The sequence below is a fragment of the Tauraco erythrolophus genome, chromosome 11 (assembly GCF_009769465.1).
Source record: "Tauraco erythrolophus isolate bTauEry1 chromosome 11, bTauEry1.pri, whole genome shotgun sequence".
Taxonomy (NCBI): Eukaryota; Metazoa; Chordata; class Aves; order Musophagiformes; family Musophagidae; genus Tauraco; species Tauraco erythrolophus.
In genome coordinates this window covers 1651278-1666773 of record NC_141475.1, presented here as the reverse complement: position 1 = coordinate 1666773, position 15496 = coordinate 1651278, and the positions used below count along the sequence as shown (strand labels likewise).

The 15496-nt window shown below is 62.1% G+C and overlaps 1 protein-coding gene across 2 annotated transcripts; it reads left to right on the top strand.

Moving 5' to 3' along the window:
• Positions 1-2927: 2927 nt before the first annotated feature.
• AMOTL2 (angiomotin like 2) lies at positions 2928-8797 on the top strand. Of its 2 annotated transcripts, none has more exons than XM_086618246.1 (9): positions 2928-3664; positions 5258-5498; positions 5983-6127; positions 6254-6346; positions 7029-7324; positions 7600-7892; positions 8002-8209; positions 8323-8497; positions 8739-8797. In XM_086618246.1, the coding sequence occupies exons 1-9, from the start codon at positions 2928-2930 to the stop codon at positions 8795-8797; spliced, it is 2247 nt and encodes a 748-aa protein (XP_086474372.1). The 2 variants fall into 2 exon arrangements, with proteins under 2 accessions (XP_086474372.1, XP_086474373.1); XM_086618247.1 differs by having other exon boundaries at positions 8002-8213; positions 8342-8497.
• The last annotated feature ends 6699 nt before the right edge of the window (positions 8798-15496 follow it).

The following is a 15496-nucleotide window of genomic DNA, read 5'->3' as shown; positions in this document are numbered from 1 at the left end:
TCCCTGGATGTGTTTAAGAATAGGGTGGATGATCTACTTGGGGATATGGTTTAATGGGGATTAGGGACGGTTGGACTCGATGATCTCTAAGGTCTTTTCCAACCTAGAAATCTATGAATCTATGAATCTATGATTTATTCTTTTTCCCTATGTTTTGGAAGAAAATCCAGAGGGAGAGAGCTGCCAGCTATCGCATCCCATGGCTTTTGAGGGGCTTGGGGTGGCCCAGGGGCGATACCGGTGTGCCATGGGCTGGATTTCACCCCAACAGCAGCAGCGAAACACAGAGACAGGGCTGGAGACCACCGTGTCCCCCCTCCCCAGACCCACTTCCCGGCTCTGCGCTGGGCGGAAGATGCCGAATTCCCTCTCGCAAGACTGGGAGCTTAATGTCCCGTAGCTAATTAACGATTTTCCCCTGCACCTGCCTCTCCGTCGCCGCCGCTGTCACCACCTCCCCTCCGACCATCTGCTGTCTCGGGGACCCGGCGTCGGGCTCCGCACCGGCAGCCTGGGGCGCTCGGCACCGAGATGGGGCTTTGGGGTCGGGGTTCTCGGTGTCCCCCCGAAGACGAGCTGGGGCTTGAAAGGGAAAAAGGAATTTGGTCCTCGGTGGCTTCCTCCATCCCCTCGTGTCCCCGACCGCAGCGGGTGGCCAAGCTCCGGCATCTGCTCTCAAAGGGAAACTGAGGCTGCGAGGGAGGCAGGGGGTACCCCAAGGTGCTGAGCCAGCAGGGACGGCCGCGAGGACGAGCTGAGGGGAGGCGAGGAGGGGGGGACACGACAAAAGGGGGGGCACGAGGGCAGAGCAGATGGGGCCGCCGGGTTTTCGTGGGGCTGCCTTGGCCCCGCACACAAAGGCGCGTCTCTCCGAGCTGCAATTAACCGGGAAGATTTATGCCGGCGGGCAGCTGGCGGGCAGAGCTCGCCCCCCCCCACCCCAGCCCGGCAGCTGCGAGCTCCCTGCACGCGTGGGGCACCCGCAAGGCCCCTGGCCCGCTTCTGCCTCTGCCCGCCACAAGCCCCTCGCACTCCCATGGGCACCCGTGGAGTGGCACACGTGTGGGGTCCCTCGTGCACCCCAGCACACGCGTGGGGTCCCTTGTACTCTCATGGCACAGGTGTGGGGTCCCTTGCACAGCCATGGCACACGCGTGGGGTCCCTTGCCCACCCCCCAGCACAGGTGTGGTGTCCCTTGCCCACCCCAGCACACACGTGGGGTCCCTTGCACACCCATGGCACACATGTGGGGTCTCTTGTCCGCTCCCAGCACACGCGTGGGGTCCCTCACGCACCCCCAGCACACGCATGGGGTCCCTCGCCGACCCCTGGCACACGCGTGGGATCCCTCATGCACCCCTGGCACACGCGTGGGGTCCCTCGCACACCCCAGCACACACGTGGGGTCCCTTGCATACCCGTGGCACACGCGTGGGGTCCTTTGCACTCTCATGGCACACACGTGGGGTCTCTCTTCCACTCCTGGCACACGTGTGGGGTCCCTCGCGCTACCCCAGGACATGCGTGGGGTCCCTTGCACACCTGTGGCATACACGTGGGGTCCCTCACCCACCCCCCAGCACACGCATGGGGTCCCTCGCCGACCCCTGGCACACGCGTGGGGTCCTGCGCACACTCGTGGCACACACGTGGGGTCCCTTGCACTCTCATGGCACACATGTGGGGTCCCTCGCCCACCCCTGGCACACGCGTGGAGTCCCTTGCCCACCCCAACACACGCGTGGGGTCCCTCGCCCAGGCCAGTCGAGCACCCCGAGCATCCCTGCACGCTCGTGGCTCCGGGAGTGACACCCCCGGGGGTGCTGACGGTGCCGGCGGGGGGGGGGGGCTCCGGTGGGGGCGAGAAACCCCCGGGGCATGTTTTGGGGTGATTTTGAGGAGGACAAGCGCGGGGATTGGGGATGCCCGACCCGCTCCCTCCCCTCCCGGGGGGTCTGAAGCAGCCCCACGACCCCCGTGGCCGTGGCCGGTGCCGGTGCCCGTGTCAGCGCTCCCCCTACCGGTAGCCGCCCCGCCGGGCCGGGGATGGGCGGTGCGGAGCGGAGCGGGCGGGTCCGGGCTCTGCATTCCGGGCATAGCAGCGCCCGGGCCGGCCCCCGCTGCCGGCGGGACGCCCAGAGCCGCCGCCGAGCTCCCCGGGCAGCACCGCCGCCGCCCCGCTCCGCCATGCCCCGGTAAGTGGCCGCCCCGACGGGGCTCCCTCCGCCACCGGGACCCCCAGCGGCACCGGGACCCCCAGCGGCACCGGGAGCTCCGTGCGGGGCCGATTCGGTTCGTCCTGGCCACGGGAAAGGCGGCGGGGTGGGGGTGGGGGGGCTGTCGTGGCCGCCTCCCGGTTGGCTCCGTGTCCGGTGCCCCCAGTGGCTCCGTGTCCAGTGACCCCAGGGTCGCCTCGATCCCCAGCCCCGGGAGGTCCCGGGTCCGTGGGGAGCCAGCACCGGAGCCTCGACTCTATCGCAGGAGCCGGTCTCATTCCCGGTCTCCAGTACTGGGCTGGTTCAGGAGCCGGTCTCATTCCCGGTCTCCAGTACCGGGCTGGTTCAGGAGCTGGTCTCATTCCCGGTCTCCAGTACCGGACTGGTCCCCTGGAACCAGCCCCGGCCATGGGTGCGATGAGAGCGGCAGTGCTCAGCCATGGCAGCGGCGAGGCTGCGGCCGCGCTCCCACCGCCGCCACGGGCTCCCGGCTGGCCGGCACGTCCCGGCCAGCGTGCCGAGCGGGATTCCTGGAAAACAAACGCTTGCGGATCATGGTTTGTGCCGCATCCTGCTCAGGCCGGTTCTCGATTATCCCCCTTTTTTCCCTCCCCCCTGCGCAGGTGCCTTGGAGTGGCCAGTTGCTGCTAAAGTCCCTGGGGCCGCCCTTCTCCGGTGGAAACGTGGCTTTACCGACGGCGCGGGCGGAGATGAGGACGGCGGAGGACTCGAACGGGACGGTCCTGCACCGCCTGATCCAGGAGCAGCTGCGTTACGGGAACCTGACGGAGAACCGCACGCTGCTGGCCATCCAGCAGCAGGCCCTGCGCGGCGGCAGCGGCGGCACCGGCACCGGCGGCTCCTCCTTGGAGAGCCTCAGCCCGGAGGAGAGCCAAATGGTGCAGCAATCCACGCGGCAGGAGCCCCAGGGCCAGGAGCATCACTCCGACCACGTCTACTTGGAGAACAGCGTCTATCGGCTCTGCCAGCCCCAGCACAAGGGCGAGGAGCTGCCGACCTACGAGGAGGCCAAGGCGCATTCCCAATATTACGCCTCGCAGCGGAGTGGGCACCAACCCGGAGTGGCCGGCCCGGGGATTCGGGGCGAAAACGGTCCGCGTGGAGCCGAGAGCGGCGCCCGACGCCCCGACGAGGGGCTGAAGGACCTGAAGCACGGGCACGTGCGGTCGCTGAGCGAGCGGCTGATGCGGCTGTCGCTGGAGAGGAACGGGGCCAAAGCGCAGAGCCCCATCAGCGCCTCCCACAGCTACCCCCAGCTCTCCCGGCACCACCAGCTCGCTGCCCTGCGAGGGCAGCACCCCGAGGGGCCGGAGGTGCGGGGACCCCCCCCGGAGTATCCCTACATCATCCCTTCTCAGGACGCTTACTTGGCTGAACCCCAACCCTGCTCCCGGGAAGGTCCTGGATATCAGCATCCCGAAATCAGGTAACCCCTGGCCCCTGGGCCTCACTTTTGGGGTGCCCACCGGGTGCCCTCCAGGAGCGGCTGGGATGGACGCTCGGAAGATGTGGGATGTGGGGAGTGGTGGGGGGCTGGGGGCAGCCGTTATCGAACCCCTTGTCCTTGCAGGGCTGGATCCGGCTCAGCCCGTGGGGGTCTGTGGGGACCCCCCAGTCCTCTCCTCTCCCTGGTTTCCCCTAGCACCATTGGATTTTTCCAAATGGAGATGAAAATCCCGCTGCCTCTGCAGACCCTGCCCCCTCCCCATGTGCTGGGAGGAATCTGGGGGCAATTTAGGAGCTGGAACCAGCTCAGGAAAAGGCTAAATGTGGAATAGGTATGGGTGGAGGGCAAACACGCTCCCCGCTCCGTGGAAACCCATTCCGGTTGCCTCCCGGTGCCTCGGGATTGCTGCCGAGCCGAACCTGGGTGGGTAGCGGAGACAATGAGCAGCCCCAGGTTGTCTCCAAGAGGTCTGGGGAGCCCAGAAATCCAGGGAGCACAGAGGTCCAGGCATTGCCTGGCATTTGGGAAGGGCTGGAAGCAACTTTTTCCAGTGCGGGAAACGATGGGAAGAAGGGAATTGGCAGCTCGATGGGAGGACTCGACGCTTCTCCCAGCCCTGCTGCCCTATCCGGGCGGAGAGCGATAGCATCTCCGGCAGGAAAACCTTCTCCTTCCAGGGAACAAAGAGGGGAAGGGGAGCCACGAGGAAGATGTAGTTGTTCTTCCTCGCTCCTATATCATCCCGCAGGAATGCAGGCCCTTGGCGGGCGGCCCGCGGCGGAGCGGGGCCAGGCCGCGCGGGGGGGATTCGAGGCGGCCGCGGGATGTCGAGGAACTCGGAGCGGCCGCGCTGCGCTCCGGCTCCTCCGAATACAGCGAGGCCGTGTGAACGGTTCCGTGGTGAGGAGCTGCGCCAGGAGCCCTCGCTTTGCCCCGAAAACAAGGGAAAGGGGCAGCGGCGCCAGTTCCCGAGGCGCATCCTTTGCCAGGCTGCCGTCCACCTGCAGCATCCCCAGCGATGGGGTGGGTCTGGGGGTCCGGGAGCCCGTCCTGACCCACCAGCCGGCTCCTGGAGTTGCCAGCTCGAGGCATCCCTGCGAGATGGGGTTTATTTTGTGTCTGAGGGTGCTCCGGTGAGCGCTTCCCAGCTCCGAAAAGCCAAACGGGCGCTTCCCGGAGCCTCCCTCCTCCTTTGGGGTGACCCGGAGGCACCGGCACCGACGTGGCCTGTGGGTTTGGAGCGGTGGGTGAGATGCTGGAGATGCAGTCAGCTCTCCTGCCTTCCCAAACCCTTTGAGCATCCTGAAAAGAGGGCAGATTTAGGTTAGATCTAAAAGAAATTTTTCACTCTGAGGGTGGTGAGGCACTGGCACAGGTTGCCCAGAGAAGCTGTGGCTGCCCCATCCCTGGCAGTGTTCAAGGCCAGGTTGGATGAGGCTTTGGGCACCCTGGTGTAGTGGAGGGTGTCCCTGCCCATGGCAGGGGGCTTGGAACTGGATGATCTTTGAGGTCCCTTCCAACCCAAACCATGCCATGATTCTATGATTCTATCTCTCTCCTCCCTCCTCGCAGGGTGCTGCCCACCCACGTCCCCGCCGCTTTCCTGCCGCCACCAGGCGCCCTGTGCCCGGCCACCTTGGCTCCCGGCGGCGTGGAGACCCTGGTGAGCACCCAGGTGGTGCCAACCTCAGCCAGCAGCCGCCTGGCCCGGGCGGACGCGGTCCTGCGGGAGAACGAGAGGCTCCAGCGGGAGAGCGAGAAGCTGCGGCGGGAGCTGGAGAGCTGCGCCGAGAAGGCGAACCGCATCCAGAAGGTGAGCGGCCGCCGCGGCTTCCCGTGTCCCCCCCCCCCCCCGTACCGCTGCGACCGGCTGCTGTGAAAATTCACCCCCCCTCGAAGGGTTTTAATCCCTTCTCCTCCTCCGTTCCCCTCCGAGCAGCTGCGTTTGGGCCACGCAGCAGCCGGGCCGGGGGAGAAGGGGCCCATTCTCCGGTGACCCCCTCCCTCCACCAGCCCCGGCCGCCACAGAAAGCCCTTTGTGCGGCCGCGGACAAGGGGCGGCTGTTCCCCGCTGGCCGGGCTGCGGCGGAGCCAAAACCCTCTGGAGGGACTCTTCTGCAAGGAGGAAAGCAGCAAAACTGAGTTTTCTCCCCCAAAAACGTGTGCTGGGGGGGGGTCCCGCGGGTGCGCTGAGCTCCGCTGGCGGCTCAGGTTGGGCTGAGCTTTGGCCGGCGTCTCCCTCTCCTTTCCTCATTCCATGAATATCTAACCCCGGCCTGTCCCTTCCTCCGCCCCAGCTGGAGAGCGAGATCCAGCGCATCTCGGAGGATTACGAAAACCTCGTCAAGGCGTCTTCCAAGCGGGAAGCTTTGGAGAAAGCCATGAGGAACAAGAGAGACGGCGAGATGAGGAGGCTCCAAGACTTCAACCGGGACCTGAAAGGTGAGGGACCCTCCGTGTCCCCGTCCTCATGGGCGCTCTCCATCCCTGGGTGCTTCCATGAGGCCGCTTCCTTCGGCCAAAATCTCGTATTTAAATCTTAATTGGGTTTAATTGCCTTTGGACCAGAGCGGTTGGAGTCGGCGAACAAGCAGTTGGCCAACAAGACCCAGGAGAGCCAAGAGAGCAACCAGAGCAGCGTGGCCAAACTCCTGGCGCAGAGTAAGTCCCTGGGGACACCGCCCGTCCTCTCCTGGCACTCGGTGGCATCCGTCAGCGGGACGGCGAGGCTCGGCACGCTCCTCTTCGGCTGGAGGAGGAGGAGGAGGAGGCGGGTGGCGGGCGGCAGCTCTCGCCCTTCCCCGGGGAGGATGGAGCCACTCTTGGCGCTGGACTCGAGCCATTAATCCCGGCCGGCCGGCCGGCCGGCGGCGTGACCCGCATTCTCCGCATTCCTGCCGCCGCGCCGGCTCTTCCAGCACCGAGTCCGCACTCCCGCCCCGCGCCAGCTTGGCCCTTCCCTCCCTCCTCCCTCCGGCTCCTGGCAGCGGCGCGGGCCCAGGCTTTGTTTGGGGCAAAACCCTGCCTACAGCCGTGGGTTTAGCAGGGAAAACGCGGCATTGGCATCACGCGGGAAGAATCCCCTTCCCTACGGTGGCGGGATTCGCGCCGGGCAGCTTTTCTCCTTCGCCAGCCAAACTTTGGGCTGGAACGTGGGAAACGGAGGCTTTTGGCTGTTTGCCCGAGCAGCTGGGATGCCCCACGCCCCCGTACACCCTTTGTGCCAGGGGAGGGATGGCACAGCCGGGTATTGGGGGGCAAAGAGCCTCCGTGGGGCTTCGTGGACCATCCTTAGGGTGTCAGAGCTCCCTCGGCTGAGACCTCGGGGGGGACTCTCTCGCAGGCTACGAGCACCAGCAGGAGAAGGAGAAGCTGGAGCGGGAGGTCTCCCTGCTGCGCAGCGCCAACGAGGACCAGCGCCGGCGGGCAGAGCTGCTGGAGCAGGCGCTGGGCAGCGCCCAGGCGCGGGCGGCCAAGGCGGAGGCCGAGCTGCGGAAGAAGCGAGCCTACGTGGAGAAGGTGGAGCGGCTGCAAGCGGCCCTGGGCCAGCTCCAGGCCGCCTGCGAGAAGCGGGAGCAGCTGGAGCTGCGGCTCCGCACCCGCCTGGAGCAGGAGCTGAAGATGCTGCGGGCTCAGCAGGTGGGTGCTGGTGAACCACGGTGGGTGCTGGTGAACCGTTGTAGGTGCTCCCAGCACCTCCTCATAGAATCATAGAATGGTTAGGGCTGGAAGGGACCTTCAAAGGTCATCTAGTCCAGCCCCCCTGCAAGGAACAGGGATATCTCCAACTAGATCAGGTTGCTCAGGGCCTCGTCCAACCTGGCCTTGAACATCTCCAGACGTTCACTTTTCCTCATCCTCACTTTCACGTCATCCTCACTTTTTGGTTTGTTTTTTTTTTTCTGCTGCTGCAGAGACAGGCGGGCGCTGCAGGCGGGGGGACGCCGGAGCTGAGCGCCCACACGCTGTCGGAGCAGTTGAGGGAGAAGGAGGAGAAGATCCTGGCCCTGGAGGCTGACATGACCAAGTGGGAGCAGAAGTACCTGGAGGAGTGCACCATGCGGCAGTTCGCCATGGACGCCGCGGCCACCGCCGCCGCGCAGCGGGACACCACCCTCATCAGCCATTCCCCGCGGCACTCCCCCAACAGCAGCTTCAACGAGGACCTCCTCCTGGCCAGCCACAAGCACCAGGAGATGGAGAACAGGTAGGCCCACCTCGTCGACGAGCACGCACCGGGGTCTGGCTGGCTGGTGCCCAAGTCCTCTTCTCCCCCTCCGGCTCCTCTCCCATCTTCCACCTCTTCCCCTCTCCAGGTTAAAAGCCCTTCATGCCCAAATCCTGGAGAAGGACGCCGTCATCAAGGTCCTGCAGCAGCGCTCGCGGAGGGACCCCAGCAAGACCCTCCAGGGCTCCCTGCGGCCGGCCAAATCCGTGCCCTCCGTCTTCGCCGCCTCGGCCACCTCAAGCTGGCCGGGGACCGGCCAGAGTGACCGGCTGGCCGAGGGCAACTCCCGGGGCAGCACAGGTAAACTGAGGCACCTGCCCATTCCCTGCCCTTTGCTCGGTGGCATGGAGTTGCTGCCGTTCCCCTGCAGCTTCGGCAGGAGAGCGGGGGATTTCTCCGGCGATCCCTAACGGCGTCTCCTCCAACAGGCAAAGCCACCGCCGAAGCGGCAGCAGCAGCGCCCGCCGTCCTCCCGCCGCCATCCCACTCCAAGCACGGCAGCAAGGACGGCAGCACCCAGACGGACGGGGCGGCCGAGAGCAGCGGGCAGGGCGAGGGCACCGAGCGCCCGGCCGCTTTGCTGGGTGAGTCCCACGGGCACGGCACGGGGGGAGAGCCGGCGACTCCGGAGACGGGCTTTGCACAAGCGTCAGTGATTGGTTTATTTTTATTTTTTTAAGGCATTTTAAAAGCCCCAGTTGAGTCCGGCGGGTTTGAATCCCCGCAATCGCTTGTGCTTTTTTTTATTTTTCTGGAACACCGTTGAGGGGAGGTGGGGTGGATGCTCTTTGCTTCTCCTCCAGCTCTCACCTTGTTTCTCTGCAGAGACCTCGGCCACTGCCAGAGCCCCAGACGTCTCCGACATGGTGGAAATCCTGATTTAAGGCCACCCGAGGGCTGCACACTGGCACATCTGCCCTCCCTGCCCGCCGCACGGGCAGAGCCGCCCTGCCTGCACCTGCCTGGGAAGGAGGACCGAGCCTGGAGCTCCACAGCATCCCGGCGGCCGGTCTCAACGGGTGACCTCCTGGGCAGGATGGCCACCGTCCCCGCTCGGAGCCCGCAGGGTCCCCGGCTGCGCGGGGCGCGCTGGAGCCCGGGGCCCCCCGCGGCGACCCCTCTGTAAATACGCTCGGGTTTTGTACGACGGGAGCAAACGTATTTATCGTTTCAGCCTCTTCTCCTTTCCGAGGCCGGGGGGATGTTTCTTCCCATCCTCTTCCTCATCATCGCTTCCATCCCCATCCCGGCTCCGTCCCTGTCCCACCTCTGGGCTTGCCCATCCGCACCCACCCAAGTGCTCAGCCTCCGACTGGAATTTCCCGCTCCGCTCGCCCGAACTGTACCCACAATCCGACATCTCCGTGCAAGGGCAGAGCCGGGAAGGATCCTCCGTGGATCCCATTGACCGCCCGGATCCACGTGGCCAAGCCCACAGCTGGGAGCCCCAACCCTCCATCACCCGCATCCTGCCTCCGGCTTCTCAGACGGGTGGGCCTGCGGGTTCACCACGAGGCGGCGGGGAAGCAGAAGAGAAAATAAGGATGGAGGGAAGGAAAAATGGAGAGAAATCCCCTTGAAAGCGGAGGCAAAACGCTCGGAGGGAACTGAGGAGGCTGAGGAGGGTGGTGGGACACGCCGCCCTTCATCCCACCACCGCATCCCCCAGCTACTGGCAGCTGGTTTCTGCCCGACGTCTCGCTCCCCCGAGCGTGGATGCTCCCCGTCCTTGCCCTTCGTCTATGTAGATATATATATATATTTTTTTTTTTTTTTTTTTTTTTTTTTTTCCTGTTCTTTCTTTCTTCTCCGAACATGTGTGCATTTGCTGGACAACTGCATTTTTTATTTTTCTCTCCCAGACACGTAAAAAATGCGTTCGGTTCTCGTGCGTTGTTTACAAAGCGGAAAAACAAACAAACAAACAAAAAATTATGAAAGAGGAAACACCCTCCCCCCCCAACTTAATATATTTTATATTAATATTGGTATTTCTTTTGAAGTATTTTTTTTTCTCGTGCTGTGAACTATTTTTTTTTTTTCCTCCCCCTTGCCAAAGACGAGGAGTTCTTGTTTTGTGCGTTTTAAGTTATCTGAAGTATTTAAACGTAAACCTGGCTGTTTCGTTCTGCCGCCCTATACCGAGATTGCTGTAGCATTCCACTTGGTATAACAATATTTTAATAAAAAAATCCCAAATATCGACCCACGGCTGCTCTTTTTTTCCCCATGTGATGGAGCGAGATGGAGGGACCGTCGAGGGGAAAAGGTCTAAGGGTCTCGACGGGGTGAAAAGGATGGAATCGCCTAGAAATGTCGATGTAGTTTCCTTCCTGCGTGTAGTGCTCCGGTAACTCCATCCTGATGGTGTCCTCCTCCTCTTCCTCGCAAGACTGATGGGATCCTCCTCCTCTTCCTCACAAGACCCGTTCCTGCCCACCTCAGCCCCCACTGTGGAGACTTCTTGATGGCCATATCTTCAAGCACGGCTGGACCTGGCCCCCGAGCTCTCCCTCGGCTTTGTCAGCCACCTCCAAGCCCTTCCCACCCTGCTTGGCTCCTTGGTCTGCTGGAAGAGCAGAAGTTCTCCTGGTGTTGGAGCTCGGACTGCCTTAGGACTTCCACAGCCACATCGTGTCGCTCCCCAGCCCTTCTCCTCTGAGCTTTTGGTTTGCTGCTGTGTTTTGACTTTTATTTTTAACAGCTGTCGCGTTAATTTTTCCCAGGGACCATCCCTGGGGACTCTGCTCTGGCTGCTTGGGTGCTGGTAGCGTGGCTGGAGCCATCACCAGCCGGGCCAGGACTTTCCCTTTTTCTGCATCGCTTGGCATTTATTGGCAATTCATTTATTTTATTTTTTTTATCCTGCTGTCCCTGGGGACCGGGAGATTTTGGGCAAGTCTCTGCCCCAGGCTTCAGCTCGGGTTATGCAGAACAACGGCGTAAGAAACCAGCTTTGCCACCAACTCCTCCCTGGAAGGTGGCTTAGGACTCCGTTGAAGATCTTGGTGGGACTGCGATGTTGAACGCTGCTTCAGCTCTACCTTTCCCACCTGGAAGGAGCGTGGCTGAAAATCTGAAGCTTCCTGTGGCCGTGGGACAGGTCTCCACCCCCACAAGACCAGGTCAAAGAGACTGAGCTCCTCCTTCCACCCATGGCTTCTCCTGGGTTTTGCAAGCAAGGACACAAGCTCACCCCGTGCTCTGAAGGGGACCCTTCTGCTCTCCCCAAAACGGGGCCAGCGATGAGGCGGACTGAGTAGGAAGCTCAAGGGGAGCTTCAGCTGCTGGGAATATGTCAGGAGGTCCCAGTGGCCACCGGCCAGGGCCATACCTGCCCTGCCTCCCCCAGCTCCTGCTGCCCGGGAGCTGCAGGCAGCCGCCCCGGGAAGGCTTGCAGCATTCCTGGCATACTGCAGCTCTCACGCCCCGACGCTTTATTTACCCGAATCCGGATGCGGAGCGACCTTGCGGCAGGTCTGGCTGTTTGCAGGCAGCTCTCCGGGTCCAGGGATTCAGGGAACGGGCTCTTGTTGAGAGCTTTGCCCACCGCTTGGTCATCCTCCATCCTGCCCATCCCCCTGTGGACCCCAGTTCCCGGGGCTATCACAGTTACCGGGAGCCAGAAAATGGGGGAGCACAGCCCTCTACGAGCGAGGTGGCAGAGAAGAGCTGCCAAAAAAATGGGAAGGGGAAAGGAAAACCCCAAAATCTGTTGGTAAATGTGGGAGTCAGGCCGTGGGGAGAGGATGCCTGAGCCCAGCAGGTTGGGGCAGGAGGTCACGGCTCCTCCTGCTACGCTCCCGAGGATGCGGTGCAGCACCCGGATTTGTTTGTTTTGGTAGGGTTGCTTTTCAGCCGGAGAAACAGCCTGATGGAGCTCCGTACCTTGGCACAGGGAAGGCTGGTGTGGGTGTGTGTTATCACCTGCTTTACGGCTCCATCATCACTGGCATTTCCCTCCGCTCTTTCCCCACCATCTCGCTGGGTTTCACCATCAGCACTGCTTGGACCCCCACTCCTTTATCCCACGTGGGTCCTGCCCAAGCCAGGACCATCTCTGTCACTGTGGCACAGTTGCCAGTGACTCTTTAGCTGTTTCAGCCAAAATACCAGGTGGGAACCAAACCTCATGCTCTTGCTCCCATCCCTGTGTCCATGATCTCTGTCCTTGATCCTTGTGTCCCAGCATCCCTGCGTCCTGATCCTTGAGTCCCTGAGTTCCTGCATCCCTGTGTGCTTGATCTCTGCATCCCTGTGTCCTCACCTCCCTGTGTCCTCAGCCTTTGCATCCCTGTGTTCCTGCATCCCTGTGTCCCCAGTCCTGGTGTCCCCATGTCCCCAGGACCCTAAGACAGGGTGGCTGGAGATGGCTGCCGAGCTGCTGGCTGGGCTGGCGTCTGGATGCAACTCCTTCCGTGGGCTGCACATCCACAGCCCTGGAGAGATGGGAAAGGGCCAGCGGGCTCTTCTCCCAATGCCACCACTGTCACCTGGGTGCCTTTGAGTGAGACACCCTGTCCCGGGGCAGCAGCTCTTTCGCGGGTGAAAGGGAGATGGCTCGTCTGGCCTGGGGGCTGTTCGGGGAGGGACGGTCCCTTCCGTGGTCACGTTGAGTCAGGCCAAGGCTGAGGATCTTCCCGTGGCCATCCATGAAGTCCCATTCCCAGCCAGGAGCACCTCGTTCCCCTGGTGCCACACCACACCAGCATCTCTGCAGCTCTGCTTCCTGCTTTTCCTCATTTCTCCTTAGAGCCTGGAGGTTGGAGCTTGGTCCTTGGAGCATCTCAGAGCTTGGCAGGTCCTTTGTTGGCCCTGGGTCCTCCTCGTCCTCTCCTTGTGTGTCTCTTTTCCTTTTCCACTTGCCAACTGCCAGAGCTGGATGGGGAAAAACAAGCTCATCACAACCCCCTTACAATGGAAAACGGCTCTTTGAAAAGCCAAAAAATCCCCACCGAGATTTGGGAGAAAGGGAATTTCACTCTTCTTCCAAACAATCCCGATTCTTGTGGGGGAAGTTTGGCAACGCTGTGGGCCAGCCCCACAGCTGGCTTCCCAGCAAACCAGTTGGGCAAACCGCGGTGCTTTCTCCCGCATCAAGTCCCAGCTTGCTCTTTGGGCCGGCAGGAATGAAGTTCTCCCCACCGAACCTGCTGAACCTTTCCCTTCCCTCTTCCTCCGTCCTTCTCCCCATCGCCTTCCTCCGGGGCTCTGCTGGACCCCCAAGCCCACCAGCTCCTCTCTGTGCCCAGGGCTGTTGGGGGCTCTCCCCTGGCATCCTGCTGGGGGGTCAGCGCCTCCCCCCTCCGAAGTCCTTGCGTTGAGCTTTGCGTCCCATCACAGTGATGAGCCACCTCCACGATGCCCGTCCCTGCAGAGCATCAGAGCAGAGCCATGACCCATGGGTTGGGGGTGGGTGCCGTTATTTAGGGGAGACACATGGCCCCACGTGCACGGGGGTGGCCGTGACTCCCTCCAGGATGCTCCATCCCCCCAGCCGCGGAGCAGCACGAGCATCCTCCGGCACTGGGAGCTCCTTCTCCATCCTCCCCGGTCCCGGGTCTCTCCCGAAGCCCTCGGTGGTGGGGACTGGCCAGGCGTGGTGGCAGGGACGCCCAGCTCCTGCCCTCGCGGGCCGGGAGAGCCGCCTGGTGCTTTGCCAGGCGAAGCAGAAGCGGTTGGGCTGCGGCACGAGCGTGGCAAATTCCTCATTCCTCTTCCCTGCGCTGTGCCGCCTGCCTGCCATCTTTGCCTGCAAACAGTAAACAGGCTGTTATTATCCCGGATGCTTTGAATAACTGCGGCTATTTTTTTCTCTTCCCAGTATTCTAAAAAGGCAAAAAATTCCCTGCGGTTTCTGAGTCAACTTTTTTTTTTTTTTTCCCCCCTCCTCCCTCTTTTTTCTTTCCTTCCCACCACCTCTGTGACCTTGAAAAACCAGGCGGACGAGCTTGCCGGCTCTCCCCGCTCCCCGGCCGTGGTCCGGCTGCCGCTCCTGCTGCTCCCCGCAGCCGGCAGCGGGTGAATTTTTGGGCCAAGTCTGGTGGCAGAGCAGCCCTGGGCTGGTGCTAGCGGGCAGGATCTGGCCTGTTGGGCACCTTGTCCATCGCCTCGCCTGGTCAAGGTGGCTGGGGATGCTCAAGGAGGCTGGAGATGCTCAAGGAGGCTGGAGATGCTCGAGGTGGTTAGGGATGCTCCGAGGATGCAGCTCATGCAGGCAGCTGGAGCAGGGGTGCAGGACGGTGCCTGGGCTCCTCGGTTTGTGTCCCCAGGGTTTGGAAGACGTGCATCCGGGCATGATGCAGGCAGCTGGGCGCCAAGGGGAGCCGGAGAGCAGCCTGACCATCCAGCCATTGCAGGCAGCAGGGATTCCCTGCTTCATTCCACAGTTCTCCTGGCAGGGCTGGGACTCCTTCCTCACCTTTCCAGCCTCCTCATCCTCTAGCAGGGCAGCCTCGTAGGCACTCCTCCACCTTCACTCTTAAGTGTGATCCCTGAAAACCCTCCCTGGACCCAATATCGGGGCCTTCAGGTTGTCCAAAAGCCCTTGTCCAGCCTGGACTTCAGCACCTGCGTGTCTCCAGGAGGTCAGAGCTGGCAGCAAGGGGCACGGGACGAGTCAGGGCTCCTGTGTCCCTGCCAGCTCCTCTGGCTCCTCAAACCCAGGTTCGCTGGTGCGTGGGGCTTGGTTTTGGGGCTTCTTTCCTTCACCTGGGTACACTACTTCACATGAAAGATGAGTCTGGCACGATGGAGCGTTGGGTCCACGCTCGGCTGCACCCCTGCCTGCCGGAGGAGGAGATGCCTGGCAGGGAGAGCTCCACGTTCAGCCCCAGGTTGCTTCATCTCAGCAACATTTTCAGGATGCTTCGGATGCTCCGGCAGCTGAGGAGCAACGGTGGGCCCAGATGGATGGTGGTGAGGAGGTGAGGAAGGGAAGGTCGGTGCTAGCTGGAGGACGGGGAGGATCTGTGCCGTGCCTCTTGCCCGTTGGAGGTTTGATGCCGATAGGTGATGGTGGGGCTGGATCTCTGTTCAAGTTCCCAGCTGGAGCTAGGGCTTGGGTCGGATGGTGGCAGTGATGATCTATGAGCAGCTCATGAATTCATCCTCGTGCAGCATCTCCAGGGAAAACCCATGCTGGGCTTTTGCAGGGGAGTCTGTCCATGCTGGGAAGGCACCAGGGTGGGAGCTGGGGGACAGTGGGTCCAGACACCAGCTCTGGGATGGAGGAGCACCCAATGGATGTGTCAAGGCAAGTGTTGCATGAAAGGCTTGGGGACCGACAGCTCCCTCGGGGTAACAAGAAGATGCCGGCAAGTGGGATGGAGTTTTTGAGCAAAATTCTTTTTTTTTTGGCTAAACATTATTCACATCGTCCCGTCAGTGTTTGGCTTGTCCATGGCCCAAGACACCTTTTTATTTCTTCATTTATTTTGACCAAAAACCCCAACCTTAAGTGTTTCACCACGACGTTTTGGAAGCCTGACCTCCCATCAGGCAGGAGTTGTTTTCCAAAGGTTTTTAATTTTCAAACGGGCTTCGAAAAGCCGCTGAATTTCATTTCCCAGGTCTTAACACCA